The sequence below is a fragment of the Pyrus communis genome, chromosome 17 (assembly GCF_041283825.1).
Source record: "Pyrus communis isolate YQ-2024b chromosome 17, ASM4128382v1, whole genome shotgun sequence".
Lineage (NCBI taxonomy): Eukaryota > Viridiplantae > Streptophyta > Magnoliopsida > Rosales > Rosaceae > Pyrus > Pyrus communis.
In genome coordinates this window covers 10,752,404-10,768,261 of record NC_142581.1, presented here as the reverse complement: position 1 = coordinate 10,768,261, position 15,858 = coordinate 10,752,404, and the positions used below count along the sequence as shown (strand labels likewise).

The following is a 15,858-nucleotide window of genomic DNA, read 5'->3' as shown; positions in this document are numbered from 1 at the left end:
AGTTGGTAGTGTAACTAACATATCAACTCAAGATATAATCATTTCAATCCCACTACAATATCTCTCTCATTTGGAACCTCTTTTTCGTTAGGCACCCAATCATTCAACTTTGTCCCTTCATGGGTCCTTTCCTATCTCCTAAAGTTTAAGTTTACTTCAACTTTTAATTGGACAGATCATATTCGAAAAAAAAAAAAGGTTAGAGAGATCATATTTTATAAATCACATCTAAATTATCTCGTTAATAGATATGTGATCTACTTTTTTTTCTTTATTTGTACAACTTACTGTTTTCTCCGATTCAAACACCTAAAACATGCGTATATATAGTGTAATTTACAATAGTGGTCCATGAATTATACATTTGTTTTACTTTCATTTTAATTTTATGGTAATCCAATTTCTTCCCCTATTCCATTTTTATCAATATGTCAGCTTTTCAACTTGTTTTGTCATGTAAATGCTGCATGAAATGATCATTTTACCGCTTTAATATAGGTTAAGTGGACAAAAGTGTGACAAAATGACTAAATTGAGACACATAACGCATTAGATGATTATATGATTAAAAAACTAAGTTAACATGAGAGAAATGAAACACGACTTTGCGTTCAAAGAATTCATTCATACACCATTTATGATATGTTCTAAAATTTGGAGAGAAAGTGGAGGACTCATCATAATACTGCTAATTACATGTAAATTTTTCTCATTTATTTAAGCGTATATTGTCTATTTATCTATAAGATTTTTTACAACAGGGTTGTAACTTTGTACATGTATATAGAATCTAAAATTTTATTCGCTAGGGTTGGTGGTGATGGATGAGTGCTCATAGAGAATAATAACGCGGTCTATAAATCATTAACATTTGACATTAAAATATGAACATTACACATGCTGATCCACTGAGAAAAAAAAATTTGGATCCAAGTCAACTTTTACTAAGACTAAAAAAGTACTTGTGGATTTAGCATCAATTAATTATTTTGGAAACCTTTAAGTAGTGGGGAATCCATAATTTGAACCTTGGGAATTCTAGTGTTAAAAACAAATTTTTTTCAAAAGTAATAAAGCGCGAAGTGTGCAAAAAAAAAAAAAAAATCAGTTTATCGACTTGGTGGGCTTGTTGGGCTTGTTATGCACATGACAACAGATATCAGCATATGACAAAGCAATCTGATGAGTGATGAGAGAATTTGTCGAGTGATGTTAATGCAACATATTGAGATATACCTAGCATGCATTACATCACACATTTAGTAAGCATGAAAAGCTCCGTGCTAAGCATTTGGAGGGTTCTTGGAAAACCTTAACATGTATATTTTTCGGACTTGGGTGGTCCTGTGACCTCCTTGGTCTCTATTTCCATTTGCCCTTGCCTCTAAGAAACTCGGATGTGGTTAAAGCTTCCTTGACCTTTTATGATAAAAGCTCACATCAAAGAGCATTATTAGATGTTTTTGATACAATAATATGCACAAATTCATCTCCATGCGACATTGCATTATTGGATTGTGACATCACTTGACAGTAAACGTTGTTTATTGTTCTTATATAAAATGTTATTATTGTTCTTATTTTTAAGTTTCTCTCTCACTTTGTGCGATTATAATTTTCAATTAATTATTATTGTTCTTATTTTAAAGTGTTTATTTCTCTGAGCAAATATGATTAATTAATTTAGAAGCTAGACTAAGATACCTATAGTCTTGGAAGACAAATTATGAGTCATGAGCTGGGCTTGAATGTGAATCTGCCCGTAAACTTGAGCAAGTGTATGCATCCTTCTTGTTCCAAAGTTGCATAAACAAATTATTAAAGAGATAGTGCGTCTTTTTCCAAAAAAAAAAGAGATAGTAGGTACACCTACTGCAAGAAATAGCCAACGTTTTATTTGCTTTTTAATTCCACGATCCTGGTTTTGTTTCTAAATCACTTGAAACAAAACGTCACCAGAGAAATGAAATAAGGAGTGAGAAAGATACGAAATAGTGATATGCAAGTGTATCGTATACAAGGAGAGAGACAGAGACAAACCGTGACATGCATGGATTTATACTTGTCAAGGTAGAAGTAATTGTTGTATTCGTTTGATTTTACGGGAGTTTATTTTTAGCTACAACTCTTGAAACTCGGTTTTAATCTCATTTTACTCTTTATAACTTAAAAGTTGTTACTTTACTTCCTGAAACTCAATGTTGGCTTCACTTTGTCCCTTGGAACTCGATTTTGATCCCATTTTGCACCAAAACTTGATATTGTTGAATGTTAACACATACTAGAGATTTATGGTCAAATTTATTGCGCATTTGGCATAATCTTATTAGATGTTTTGTCCCACATATGTTTTAGGAGGCGATCTATAAATTCCAGGGAGAAGAAAGAGTTCACAAGTCAAAGTGGAATGAATATTGAGTTTCATGGATTAAAGTTGTGACTTTTGAGTTATAGGAGACAAAATGAGATCAAAATAGAGCTCCAAAAAGCGTAGATAAAAATAAGCCTTTCATATATGCTCTGATTTGTATCATAATTAAAAGCCCAAGGGAACCAAGAGATGCATTCTGGCCCAAAGTTGCAAGCCCAACAGACTTGGTCTTAATTCCTCGTGTATTTTCAAGTGCTCATTACTTGTGAAATTTCAAAAACAGGATTAAACTCCCAAACAATTTAGCTTTGCAAGAACCCTAATTAATCCCAGAGGTTGAAATTTCAAGTACAATATTTCGAACAGAAAACTGTACAATTTGCTCTTCCAATTCACAGTTTTATTACGAAAGAATGAACCAACATACTAATTCTTCGGACCCGAAAGCACCATCTATTCTTCATCCACAAGAAATGACACCGCAGCTGCTAAACAATGTAATAGATGATCAGCGCTAAGTATGTCAAAATGTAATAGATGATCAGTCGATCATCTTATATTCCTTTCGGTCTTTCATTATCCTCAGCCCGACATATCTGCCAAAATTGGATCAAAGAAAGTAGTCAGTTTTCAAAAACATTTCATTGTGCAGAATTACAAATGCAATGACATTGTTAGCAGTGCTTTGTGGATACACTTACCTCCCAAGCATCATAAGAGTAGCCTGAGGATTTGTCCCTGGTGATATACCGAATGTTGAACCATCAACAACTCTGAGAGCATCAGTACCAATGACCCGGAAATCACCATCAACCACCTTCCCCAAAATGCAGCCCCCATGGTAATGCCATATGGTGCTAACAGTGTGGCGACAGAAATCTGCCATCAGCTCATAGTTCGATTGGTCTACAGGCAATGCAGGTCCCACAAACCTAAAGTCTTTTCTCCCAAACCAGCCCTGGAACTTGAAATCCTCCATAGACCTGGTCTTGAGTATATCACCAATCTTGCGCGTCCCATTCACACACCTGTGCACATCCACCGGGTTGCTGAAGTAGTTGAATCGAACAATTGGGTTCACCCTGACATCCGTTGAAGCCAACCTCAGAGAACCAGCTGAGGCTGGCCCAATGGTCTTCTCCATGAGGGTTGCCACAGTGAGGTAGAGAGGTGCAGATGGTGTCCGAATGAACACAGACATTGCAGGTGATGCAAAAGGGATAACATTGGAGGCTGCTTCAATGTAAGCTCCTGATTCAGTAATTCCCACAACTTGTATCAGCGAGTGCTCCAGTGGAAATGGTGGCACAATTGAGATGCCATTTCTTGGGTTGTCATAGAGATATTGCCCAACATAAGGAAGATGATGAGCCACTGGAATCCCCCATGACGAAAGATAAGGCCTTGGGCCAAAACCACTCAGCAGAAGCAGCTGTGGACTTCCGATGGCACCAGCTGATAGAATAACCTCACCATGTTCACGTAATACAGCGTGGTGATACTTCCCAACTCTGTCACGAAAAACAACACCCACTGCAGACTGCCTTGATGCTGGAGATGGCATAGTTGAAGCCAACAGAATCCTCTCCACACTGGCATGAGTCACAACTTTGATGTGAAGTGGATTTGCATAATTGAGAAGATCTGCGGCACTGTGCCTCCGTCCCAAAGTGTCAAATGTCGAACCACCAATCTTGGTCCCCACGGCATGTTCCAAATCCAACCCGTTGTAGGGATCAACACCAGCTTCCAATAACCCATCTCGAACTGCCGATTGCCAAGTCCTCAGCTCTGGCCTAAACACAATTGCCCTTTCAACCCACTCGTACGACTCATTCACCATTCGGAGATCCCAATCGACACTGGTTTTGGTGTAAAAGTCCCGATCTGCACGGCTGTAGAAACCAGCATTTATGGCACTGCTGCCTCCAAGAATGCGGCCTCGGACATTTGCGACCCCTTCTTCGGATGTGAAGGCTTGAGTAGGTGAGTCAAAGGAGTTGACATCCATGAGTGTGGCCAAGAAACCTTCTCTGGTCATCAAGTTTCGATTTCCATAAGCAACCCCACCCCGTTCGAGCAGGAGCACTCGGAATCTAGATGATAATGTCGCAGCCAAGGGGCACCCTGCAGTGCCACCTCCTACAATAATGTAGTCGTAATAATCTTCTGTTGGAAAATCGGTGGCGTTGACAACAAATTTGAGGTAACTAGGCTCTGCAGATAGAACAAAATAGAATCAGACTCCGATTGGTTCAAAGAGGCATTAAAGCAAACACATATGGAACAGAAATTACCCTCTGTTTGTTTACCAAGAAAACTCATAGCAAACAAACAGAATTTCAGTAACTTGGCTTTGTAAAAAACAGAGAAGAATTATCCTCTGTTTGGTAACCCGGAAAACTCACTGAAAAGACAAATTTCCAAGAATTAAAAGCATGCGACATGGAAATCAAACTTATAGCTATCTACAAAAAACAGAGGAGAGTTAACTCCTCGCATGCATTCAGAAAATAAAACCAAAAAGAACGAAGAAATTAGGTACGAATCGAAAGAAAACGGAGAGAGCGCAGCGAATCTCAGTTACCCTGATGAGGGCGGTGCGAGCTGCGCGTCCGGGCGTCGGCGACAATGGCGTTCAGAAACACGAACAAGAACGCCGAGTGCAGAAGAAGACAGAACGATATGGGCCTCCCCATCGTTATGATTTTCCCGGCGTTTCTTGGAGGAGAGAGAATTTTCTCAGTGTTTCTTTGAGAAGAGAGAAAGGGAGAGGGGGAGGGAGAGAGAGAGAGAGGGAGGGAAGACAGTCCTTCTTAGTTTAACATTCAATTGGAAGATCGTTATTTAGCGGCAAAATGCGTCAATCCCAAGCGTCCGTGAGTAATAGAAGCTCATCTGCATTACTCAATCACTAGCCGTTGAATTTACGAGGACCCGATTTCTCATGAAATACAGGGGTAAGATCGTAATTGTGTGGGTCGATGGAGTAAATGCCTAGTTGGATCTCCGCCGTTAAACACGAAATTCAATTGTAGTTGCAACTCGGCAACGACGTCGTTTCGAAGCAAAGCAATAATCGCACTTTCAAACACAATTGAACCTTGTGTCGTGTACAGTATCTACTTATATGCCGTTAGATTGGTTAAGAACTGTCTGGAACAGTGGCGAAGTCAGGAATTTTTTGGGGGAGGGGCAAAATATAAAAAGGTAAGAGGGCGCAGGAATGTAGACAACGAAATCCTTTTAGATATATAGTAGACAATATTAATGTCAATAATAATTTATTAATATAAACAAATTACAATTGTTATTGGCAACATTTTATGTTGTGAAAACGTCACATAATAGGCTCATTATCAATAAAAGCAAAAATATATCTCTCAATTTAAACAACTATGCTATCCTTCAACCATTGATCTCCCATTTTGTTATGCAATGGTGTTTTCACAACAGTTATAGTAGAAAATGCTCTTTCCACTGAAGCAGTTGCAACCGGTAACATCAAAACCAATGTAAAAAGCTTGTACACTAACTTATAGTTTTCACAACTCTCGAAATTCACCAAAAATATCAGTATTTTTTTAATGATGAAAAAGTAATATGCATCTTCATAATTTCTTATGAGGTGAAATCTAGTTTCACCACATTACAAAGTCCCAAAAGATACAAGTTTAGTCAGGCACGTGGATTTAATTTTAAACCAGAATGCTATCTGGTTCTTCATATTCTTATCAATCTTGGCTTCTTCGGAAAGCTTAGCTTCCCTCTGTTTTCCCTATAAAAAATCATTGAAAATTCGTAACTTTCTTTTTGCTCATCGATTTGACAAAAGGTTTTCGCCTATGGATTTAGTGAGTCGAGCCAAACAAGTTTAGGTAAAGGATTTGGACATGCAATCATGTTTGGAATTTTATTTTTTTAATTCAGGATTTTATACAAACTAGACTTTAATCTCATGTTTCAAGTGTTCTTGACTTCAATCATGTCATTTGGAGGTTCGATCAAGATGAAAGAGCCAGCTTGGAGGAATTCAGGTAAGCTATAAGCTTATATATTGTTGTTGTCAAGTTTTGGAGAGGAATTCAAGTAAGCTATGAAAGCCTTTGAAGCTGGGCAGTGGCTTGGCTTGAAGGTTGGAACTTGGAGGGGAACGGCGAAGGCGTGAAGAGGGAATCTGGGCAGTGGCTTGAAGGTTGGCTTATCTTCTCGAGTTGGTTCATGGGGGCTCCAATAAGGTTAATTTGGACGAGTGGTTCCATATGTCAATCTTATTTATTTATGTTTTTCAATGAATACAAACGACACCGTTCTACTTAAGGGGGTTTTCTTTTTTCTATGTCCAACACAATGCCGTTTGGCTTGGGATTTTCAGAAAACTGAACTACCGTGCGCAGCGCCTGCGCAACAGCAGCAGAAAACAGGGGTTCATTTTCGGTGAGAGGAGGGGCAGATACTTACTCCTGGGCTTCATTTTCGGTGAGGGGAGGGGCAGTCATCACTCCTTGCCCCTATTTAGCTTCACCATTGGTCTGGAGTATGGTTTATACATGAATTCAAAGCTTACATCTGACTGAAATTGGCTTCTTATTTTATTGAAGGCCATCCTAACTGATGGGAATTCTATAGTTTGCGATGTCATACACATATAGAATTTTCTTATTAAGGTTTTTACTTGTATAAGAGAATTCATCTTAATCTTAAGGATTAGATGCGGTGTTAACAAAACTACGCATTTTTGTCTATAATACGTGCCTCTTTTCTGAATCACTACTGTGACTAACAGCACTTCGTATAGCACATTATTGTCTATAATACTTTACTAATTGCATTGATCTAAAGTGAACCACCTAAGTTCTAGAGCAAATTATTGTAACTCAAAAGCACTCACTTTTCGGAATGTCCTATGAAGCCTTGTTAAATGGTCATACTACTGATGGAGTTTTGAGCTCCCATTGACCCACATCGGGAAACCACAATTTGTCAAAGGCCTTTATATAGGTCAAGCCCTTTTTATTAGTGATTAGGTGTTGGACCATTTGGAATGAGGATTGAGGTTTGGGCCACTAATTGTGTGGATTAGGCTTGATGATTATACCATAATATTAATATAAATTAATATTAATTAATCAAGACAAGGGCCTTGGGCCTTGGGGCCAAGGAATTAAAATTAATCTGATCAATTACTTTTAATTTCGAATTAAGTTGTTAATTAAATTAATTAAAAACGTTTTGATTAATAGACACAACTCTTTGGAAAGAGTTGTATAGCTTCAGATACATCCAAAAGGTATTTGAAGAGGTTTGAAACAACCTATATAACTAGAGTCCCCAGTTCCATCGAATATCATCTTTTTCCTTTCCTCATCTTCCGTACAAACATTCAAGAGAGTAAACACACAAAGCAATTTGCTAGAATTTTATAATCTAGTGCGGGTTGTAGAATTTGGTTGTTGTATATTGGGCAAGCAGACGTTGTAGAACCACAAGCACAAGAGTGGGATGGAAATACTGTTCGAAGGACATAACTTTTGCGCTAGCCTCTACCTTTGATTCATTCAAGTTAGTATCATTTTAATTTTTGTATTTATTGTGTAATTTCATTCTGTATTGCAAGTGTCTTTGAATAATAAAGTATAAGTATTTCAAGTTCTGTATTTCTGTTATTTTTTGTTTCTAAATTGTTCTCCAACAACTACTAATGCACATATACATTCACGGGACCTACATACCTGCGGTGCATTTGTATATCAATGTGTGTGTTTGTTGTATAATATAAGCCCTAGAAGGCTCAAGCAATTTGCTGCAGATTTATCCCCGAACAAAAGGTTTTCGTCAAATCCTACTACTATTAAAGGTTTTTATGTTGGTGTCTAGCTTATAGACGTTTGGGTGGTTTCTCCCGTCAAGCCCCTCTGTCATCTATTCACAAGACTGCCCTGGTTGCTGGGAAATCTGAGGACGGCGTGGAGCTTTGTTACCAACAGGGCCTAAGCGTTTAGGTGGGGATAGCAACATTAAGGAGGCTTTGAGCCCAGTACAAGTTGTTGCTACGTCTGCAGAATGGAGACTGCATGATGATTCATGGTGTGGGTCCAAGTCTTGGGAGGGTGACATTGAAGTACAGGGGAATGTTGGAACTTCTCAAAGTGCAGAACCATTCACATTTACTGATGGAATCTCTACCCAGACTTCTATTAAACCGAAGCCAGGTCAGGAAGAAATTGATGATCAAGCACTGAACTGCAGTATGTGCGCTTTATTAAATAAGGTAAGGCTTTTTAGTTAAAATGATCTCTGAGATTTGCATAACACATAACTTTGGTCCATAAGATTTAAAATCAATAGATGTGGTCCCTGAGATTGTTCACGATCCATTATTTTGATCATTCCATTAAAAAACTCCATCACATAACTTTGTTCCTGAGATTTGCAAAACACATAATTTTGGTATCTGAAATTTGCATAACACATAACTTTGGCTCCTGAGATTGTCCATCATCCATCATTTTGGTCATTCCGTTAAAAAGCTCAAGGACCACTTAACGGAGTTTTTTAATGAAATGACCAAAATTATGGATCGTGAACAATCTCAAGGATCACTTCTATTGATTTTAAATCTTAGGAATCAAAGTTATGTGTTATGAAAATCTTAAGGACCATTTTGGCTAAAAAGTAATGTTATTCTATGCATAGTTTTTGTAAAAAATTTGAATATGAAACTCTCTGTCTGTCTCTGTGTGTGCTCGCGTGTATGTTGTAGAGTATATGCGGTCATCAACCTGCGTTTTAATGCGTTGGTTATTGCAGCCATTAACACTGAGCTGTTCAGCCTGTGGGACGTTAAAAGAGGATGTGAAGTTTAAAGTATGGTCTTGCAAATTTTGTACCCCGGACAACAGAGTCAAGCCAGATAGATGTTTAGCTTGTAGACAATGGAGATACTCGTCCGCTCCTCCTGTCCCTAACCGTGGACCTTATGTTGGCACATGACAAAGACTGGATTCCAAATCTGTTCGGGACTCTTGCAGAGTCATGCAGAATGATCTTATGAACACAAGCATTTGTCATTGTTTAGAACAAACTTACAAGATTAGAAGTGAGCTATACAGTCTAGAAAGGGTGTGCTAAATGTTCATGATTGGTCAGCATTTCTAGGAGCTTATCAGAAGGAATGAATTCCTTTGATAGCCATCGAAAAAGCAACAGAAGCGCGAAGATTTTGACTGAAAAAATGTAAAGCCAGCCTACCGAATTTGAGAGAGCATTCTTGCATCTTTTACCCTCTCTGTCTGAGATGATAATTGGTAAGTTTTCTCGTATTCATTGACAATTGGCAAGGCATAAGCTCATTATTTTGACAGAAAACATCAAGAGCTTTTTCCTCAATGTCATAGCTAACAAAAGCAACTCGCCTTTCTGCTTTCTCGGTGTATGGCTAGACATTGGTCATCACAAACTCGCAACCAACTTGCGTATTATTTTCTTCTTTCCGACTCTGCGAGATACTGTTGTGTTTCTTGCTGGTCTTGGGGATCCCTGTCGCCTATTTCCAACTCTTCAGATCTTGAAGGAGTACTTTAACCGCTTGTATGCTATCATCAAGAAACGATGCTCGCCAATTTTTTTTCGAGCAGCATATCATGAACTTTTCGGAAATCTAGTTTTACCTAGACCATCAAACAATTTTAGAAACCATTCTCGTCGTTTCTTCCTTTAGGTCAATCAGCAGTCCGGTGTGTATAATTTCGATATTACCACCCGCGAGCCTTTACATATTCTCATCACGGGGAAGCCATGCACATCTTGATCCTCGTACATGAAATCCTCATGTTGATGGTTACGATACACTCCCTGCATTTGCATTCCCATCAAGCATCATCTTGTTCGCCATATGTAAAGCCTGAAAGAACAAAAGGGAAATGGGGTAATAGAGATAATAGGCCTTTAACCGCTTGTATGCTATCATCAAGAAACGATGCTCGGCAATTTTTTTTCGAGCAACATATCATGAACTTTTCGGAAATCTAGTTTTACCTAGACCATCAAACAATTTTAGAAACCATTCTCGTCGTTTCTTCCTTTAGGTCAATCAGCAGTCCGGTGTGTATAATTTCGATATTGCCACCCGCGAGCCTTTACATATTCTCATCACGGGGAAGCCATGCACATCTTGATCCTCGTACATGAAATCCTCATGTTGATCGCTACGATACACTCCCTGCATTTGCATTCCCATCAAGCATCATCTTGTTTGCCATATGTAAAGCCTGAAAGAACAAAAGGGAAATGGGGTAATGGAGATAATAGGCCAATTTCCTGGCCCACCAACTGAAATGAGCCCATTTACAACTAACGAATTAACAAATTACATCACCAAAAATAAATGAAAAATAAAGAAATATATACCTCAGAGGTTGGGCGCCGTCTTTTGGGGTGCAACGGCATCAGTGGAAGAATGGGCTCTGTTGGGAATTGAAATGTGAGGAACCATTTGTCCTATATCAGGCTTGCTACGCTACAAAAAAAAAACATAGAATTGGTGGCGACATTTTATGTGACGCTTATAAATTCATCACAATTTAGTATAATAAGTGAGGAATTTTAAAAAAAAGCGTTACATACATACTAGTGTGGGATACGAAACATTTTTGGAATGTTGTTTGTCACATAGCAATCCTAACTTCCTCACAATATTTTAGGTGCCAAATTTTGCTGCCCAATTGTTTTCGCTCGGTGACAAAAATATTGGGTTCTTCACAGAATCTAAGATTAAGCCACCTAGTTATGTGAGAAAAGTCAATTCATCACCATTTGTTTTACTGAAGGCATAGGGAAAATTTTTTTTAAAAAAAACATAAAAACAATTAAAATGAGAAGCCCCTATTAGAACTCATCTATTCTACTCCCACCCCACTTTGCCGACGACGGATTGTTGGTGGCCACGACTGCATCACTCTTTTATCTTCCTCAAACCTCAGCTGTTTGCTCTCATACTCTACTCTCTTTGATTTAAGAAGACCTAGTTTCTCAACTATCTTTTCTCCTAATTTCTTCTCAAAAGGTACTCAAATCTTTCTCTGTCTCTTGAAATTACTACACTTTTCTTTATTTCTCTCTTGTAAATTTGTCTTAACTGTGAAAATTTGAAATTTTTCTTATTTTTTGTATTGAGTTTTCAAGATACAGAGAAACTCAGCAGTAGAAATCCCACTTGTGTTATTGTGGTAGAAGATTTTTCTATTTGTTGTTTAATTAAATTTTAGGATGATTTTGATATATATTTCTAAATTAGGGTTTACAATGTGGGTGTGAATACGTAAATGGCATGCTTTAAAAAAATAATTGTAATTAGATGGGTGCGAATGCTTAATGGCCTGCGTTCTTTGTTTTAGCATCTTGCTGATCTTGAATTTTCAGTTATATGAAATTCATTTTTGCTATATTGTATGCCTACCTTTGCTTTCTTTGTTTTATTGACATTCATCTTTGCTATATGCCTATCTTAACAAATTTTTAAAAATTTGTTATGGCAACCTATTAGAATATATCAAAGTTTGCGCCCAATACTAGTATTGAAGTGATCTGACGTCATGGATAGATAATGGATTCATTGTCAGAATCGCCTTAGTTCCGAATATAGAGAAGGGGTCCAATCATTCGTTGATGTTGCTTGTACCATGTGAACCAGAATAATCAGATACCATGTGGGGCGGAGATATGACCAATGCTCTAAGGGTAGATGTTGATACTTATAATATGTTACTTCGTGAAACTCAAAAGGAACTATACCCTGGACGCAATCAATATACAGTTTTGTCTTATGTTGTGGAGTTAATTCACAAGAAAGTTGATAATAACATGACAAACAAGGCCATTGATAAGATGCTAGCAATGATGAAGAAGATGTGTCCTAAACCAAACAGTGTTCCCCAATCATTCCATGAGTGCAAGACGATATTGAAAAGTCTTGGATTGGGGTGTGAGAATATACATGCTTGCTATTATGATTGTGTATTGTTCTATAAAGAATATGAAAAGAAAGATAGATGTCCAGTTTGTAATGTGCCAAAGTATAAAGATAGTCATTATGAGCAAAAAAAAAAAAGGTTCCAAGAAAAGTGTGAATATATTTTCCACTTAAACCCAAGTTACAAAGGTTGTTCATGTCAAGACATACGAGTGAAGACATGAGGTGGCACAAGGATAAAAGAGTTAATGATCCAAACATAATGAGAGATCCAGCAAACTCTATCACATAGAAAGAATTTGACCAAATGTACTCTGATTTTGCTCAAGACCCACGAAATGTCAGATTGGGCCTTGAAAATGACTAGTTTACTCCATTTTCATATATACGTTAGTTGCACAAATGTGGTCAGTTGTTATATTTCCATATAATATGCCCCCTTGAAAAAGCATGAAAAAACCATTCTCTTTTTTAACCTTGTTAATTCATGGACCAAAAGCACCTGGAAATGAGATTGATGTATATTTGCGCCCATTAGTTGACGAGCTTAAGGAATTGTGGGAAAATGGTTTTCAAACTCATGATAAGATGACTGAGAGTACATTTAATTTGAGTGGAGCTGTTATGTGGACCATTAATGATTTTCCCGCTTACAAAAATTTATCAGGTTGGAGCACTCACGGCAAGTTGGCATGTCCAGTGTGCAATGAGAATGGATCGTACACCAAGTTGAGAAGTATTGTCATATTGGACATCGTTGCTATTTACCTATGAATCATTCGTAGGACTGGTTCGGTATGGGATATCGAACCAAAACCCTTGTCCCAATTCCCAAACTGAAATTTTCGGGATTCCCAATTTGAAGACCGATCCTAAACCAAATTTTTAGGAATCCCGAAATAGTTTCAGGATTTAGGAACAATCAGGAATCCCGAAATAATCAATTAGAAAACTTGTTTGCTAGACTCTATACTATACCGGTGGAATAAACTCTAGATAGACTAAGTTTATTGGACAGAAACTTCACTATACAACAAGACAAAGGAACAATTTGGATTGTAGAGTTGTTTCTTACTAGGAATAACTTGAAGGGAAAATCCAATAATCCTAGAAGATAAAAACTCATAGAAGACAGAAATGGCATCTAAATTAAAACTAGATACCGATAATATGAGGCATAAAATGGCTTAAAAATCCAATAGGATAAATAGCAGCTACAAGATCAACTCATAGAAATTAGACTATTATAGCTCCCAAAGCTCTTTTCACCATACCTTGCCCTACTACATCTTCAAAGATTCATTTCCCCCCTAATGACCAAAAAAATAGCTTTCACACCCAGATCTTAAAGACCTACTCTAGAATTTGAACAAAATCCTAAACTATAAGAGTCTACTTTAGGAATATAATATTGACATTGAAATTAACTTGTTTCATGCCGATTTAAGACTCGCATTCAAAATTGAACACCATCCTAATCTCTTCAACGACTAAAACAACTTATATACATGATAGAGACTCGACTTTTATTGAATTTTAGCAAAACCCCAAATTGGATAAGTCTGATCAGTCACTAAAAGTCTAAAACATCCTAATTTTATAAATTTTTATTTTGGGAACATAATGAAGATTTGAAATTAACTTGATTCATGCTGATTTTTATACTATTTTCTATTTTCTAAAATGTGGATAGAATGCATGCAGAGTTTCAAAGCTTGAATTATTCTGCAATTCATCTTGGTTCCTATTTAATCTACATCCCACATAAACCATTCTCTAAATTCCCTAGGTTCTTGTCTAGACACTGACGAACGAGAATCCAAAATTTCCAATAATACTCAATTAATCCAAAATTTCTAATAATACTCAAATAATCAATTAGAAAATTACATACTTTGAATTCCTTAGCGGCGAATTTCAGCACGGCCGCAATAAAGGCAATTCCAAACAAGTTATTCTCCAACGAGGTGAGGTGAGGTAAGGTCGACAGAGTGACTGAGTGAGGGTGACCGGGTGAGGATGAGGACGACGAGGAGGGTGAGCCAGTGAGTTGTGAGGTCGAGAGAGACTGAGAGAGAATGATTGAGTCTCTGAGTCTATGTTAGGGTTTATTTGGATTCAACGGTTGAGATTAAATGTCAACCAAATTGGATGGCTATTACAATTCCAAATATATATTTAAAATTAAATAATATATATATATATATATATATTTGTTCGGTTTGGGATTACCGAACAAATGCAAATCTGAGACTGATTCCCATGCCAAATTTTCAGGATTGGTTTGGTAATGGGTACCGAAATTTTCGGGATTTTCAATTTGGGATTTTTTCGGTTCGGTTTAGGGATTTTTTCGGTTCAGTTTGGAAATTTCGGTTTTTTTTTCCATCCCTAATCATTCATGGCGCAAAAATACTCAACTATTTAATGGTCACCAGGAGATGAGACATCATCCATGAGAATTCTCAGGCGATGATATACTTGATCAATTTGATTACCTTATACCCCATAAGTTTGGTAAACGTGATAGCAATAAAGATAGGAAGAGGAAGCGTAATGCTGAAGAATTAAATTGGACAAGGAAGAGTATTTTTTCGAGTTGGAATACTAGTCCAAATTAAAGATTAGGCATAATCTTGACATTATGCATATTGAGAATAATATATTTGATTATTTGATCGAGACATTGCTGAATACGAGGAAGTCAAATGATACCCTCAAGGTGGGGATGGATTTACAAGACATGAATATCAGGGAAGTTTGCATTTGAAACTAAATGCACGAAATATATTGGATAAGTCTTTGGCTCAGTATGTATTCAAGCCATCTAAGCGTAAAGATTTCTTGCACTAGTTGAAATCAATTAAATTTCCAGATGGTTATGCAGCAAATATCCCATAAAGTGAGTGTGGATGAAGGGAAGGTGTTAGGTTTGAAGAGCCATGATTGTCATGTGTTAATGCAATGTGTCATTCCAGTGGGAGTTAGAAAACATTTGAAAAAGCAGATATATGGCCCACTTGTTGAGTTGTCAAGTTTCTTCCTACAAATATGTACAAAGACATTGATTGTTTCTGATCTTGACAAGTTGGAAGAAGACATTATCCTCACATTGTGCAAACTAGAGAAAATCTTCTCAATTGCATCTTTGTTCCCATGGTTCACTTAACAGTGCACTTACCCCGTGAACCAAAATTGGCAAGACTAATTGGATACCAATGGATGTATCCTATAGAAAGGTAAAATGCCATCAGGTTTACTTTAGTTACATTAAGTGTGTCTTTCTACATACTGATAATTGTTCATCTACTAGATTGTTGGGCTTGTACAAGAAATATATACGTAACAAAGCTCGCCCTGAAGGCTCTATTGTGGAAACACACTTGACATATGAGTCTTCAACTTTTTGCTCAATGTATTTGTGTGATATTGAGACGAAATTCACTTGTCCAAAAAGAAACGATAATGGTGGTGATCCCAATGTGTTGCTCTCAGTGTTTGCACAAAAAGCACGTCC

The 15,858-nt window shown here is 37.3% G+C and overlaps 1 protein-coding gene and 1 pseudogene across 1 annotated transcript; one reads left to right on the top strand and one right to left on the bottom strand.

Annotated features, from left to right (window-relative positions):
- Positions 1 to 2,565: 2,565 nt before the first annotated feature.
- On the bottom strand, positions 2,566 to 5,169 carry LOC137749201 ((R)-mandelonitrile lyase-like). The gene is made up of 3 exons (XM_068489314.2): positions 4,959 to 5,169; positions 3,073 to 4,588; positions 2,566 to 2,967 (listed from the first exon to the last, which is right to left on the bottom strand). Exons 1-3 carry the CDS (start codon positions 5,068 to 5,070, stop codon positions 2,913 to 2,915), a joined length of 1,683 nt encoding a protein of 560 aa, XP_068345415.2. The 5' UTR covers positions 5,071 to 5,169; the 3' UTR covers positions 2,566 to 2,912.
- Positions 5,170 to 6,356: 1,187 nt separating this feature from the next.
- Positions 6,357 to 9,524, top strand: LOC137709082 (uncharacterized; annotated as a pseudogene).
- Positions 9,525 to 15,858: the final 6,334 nt, after the last annotated feature.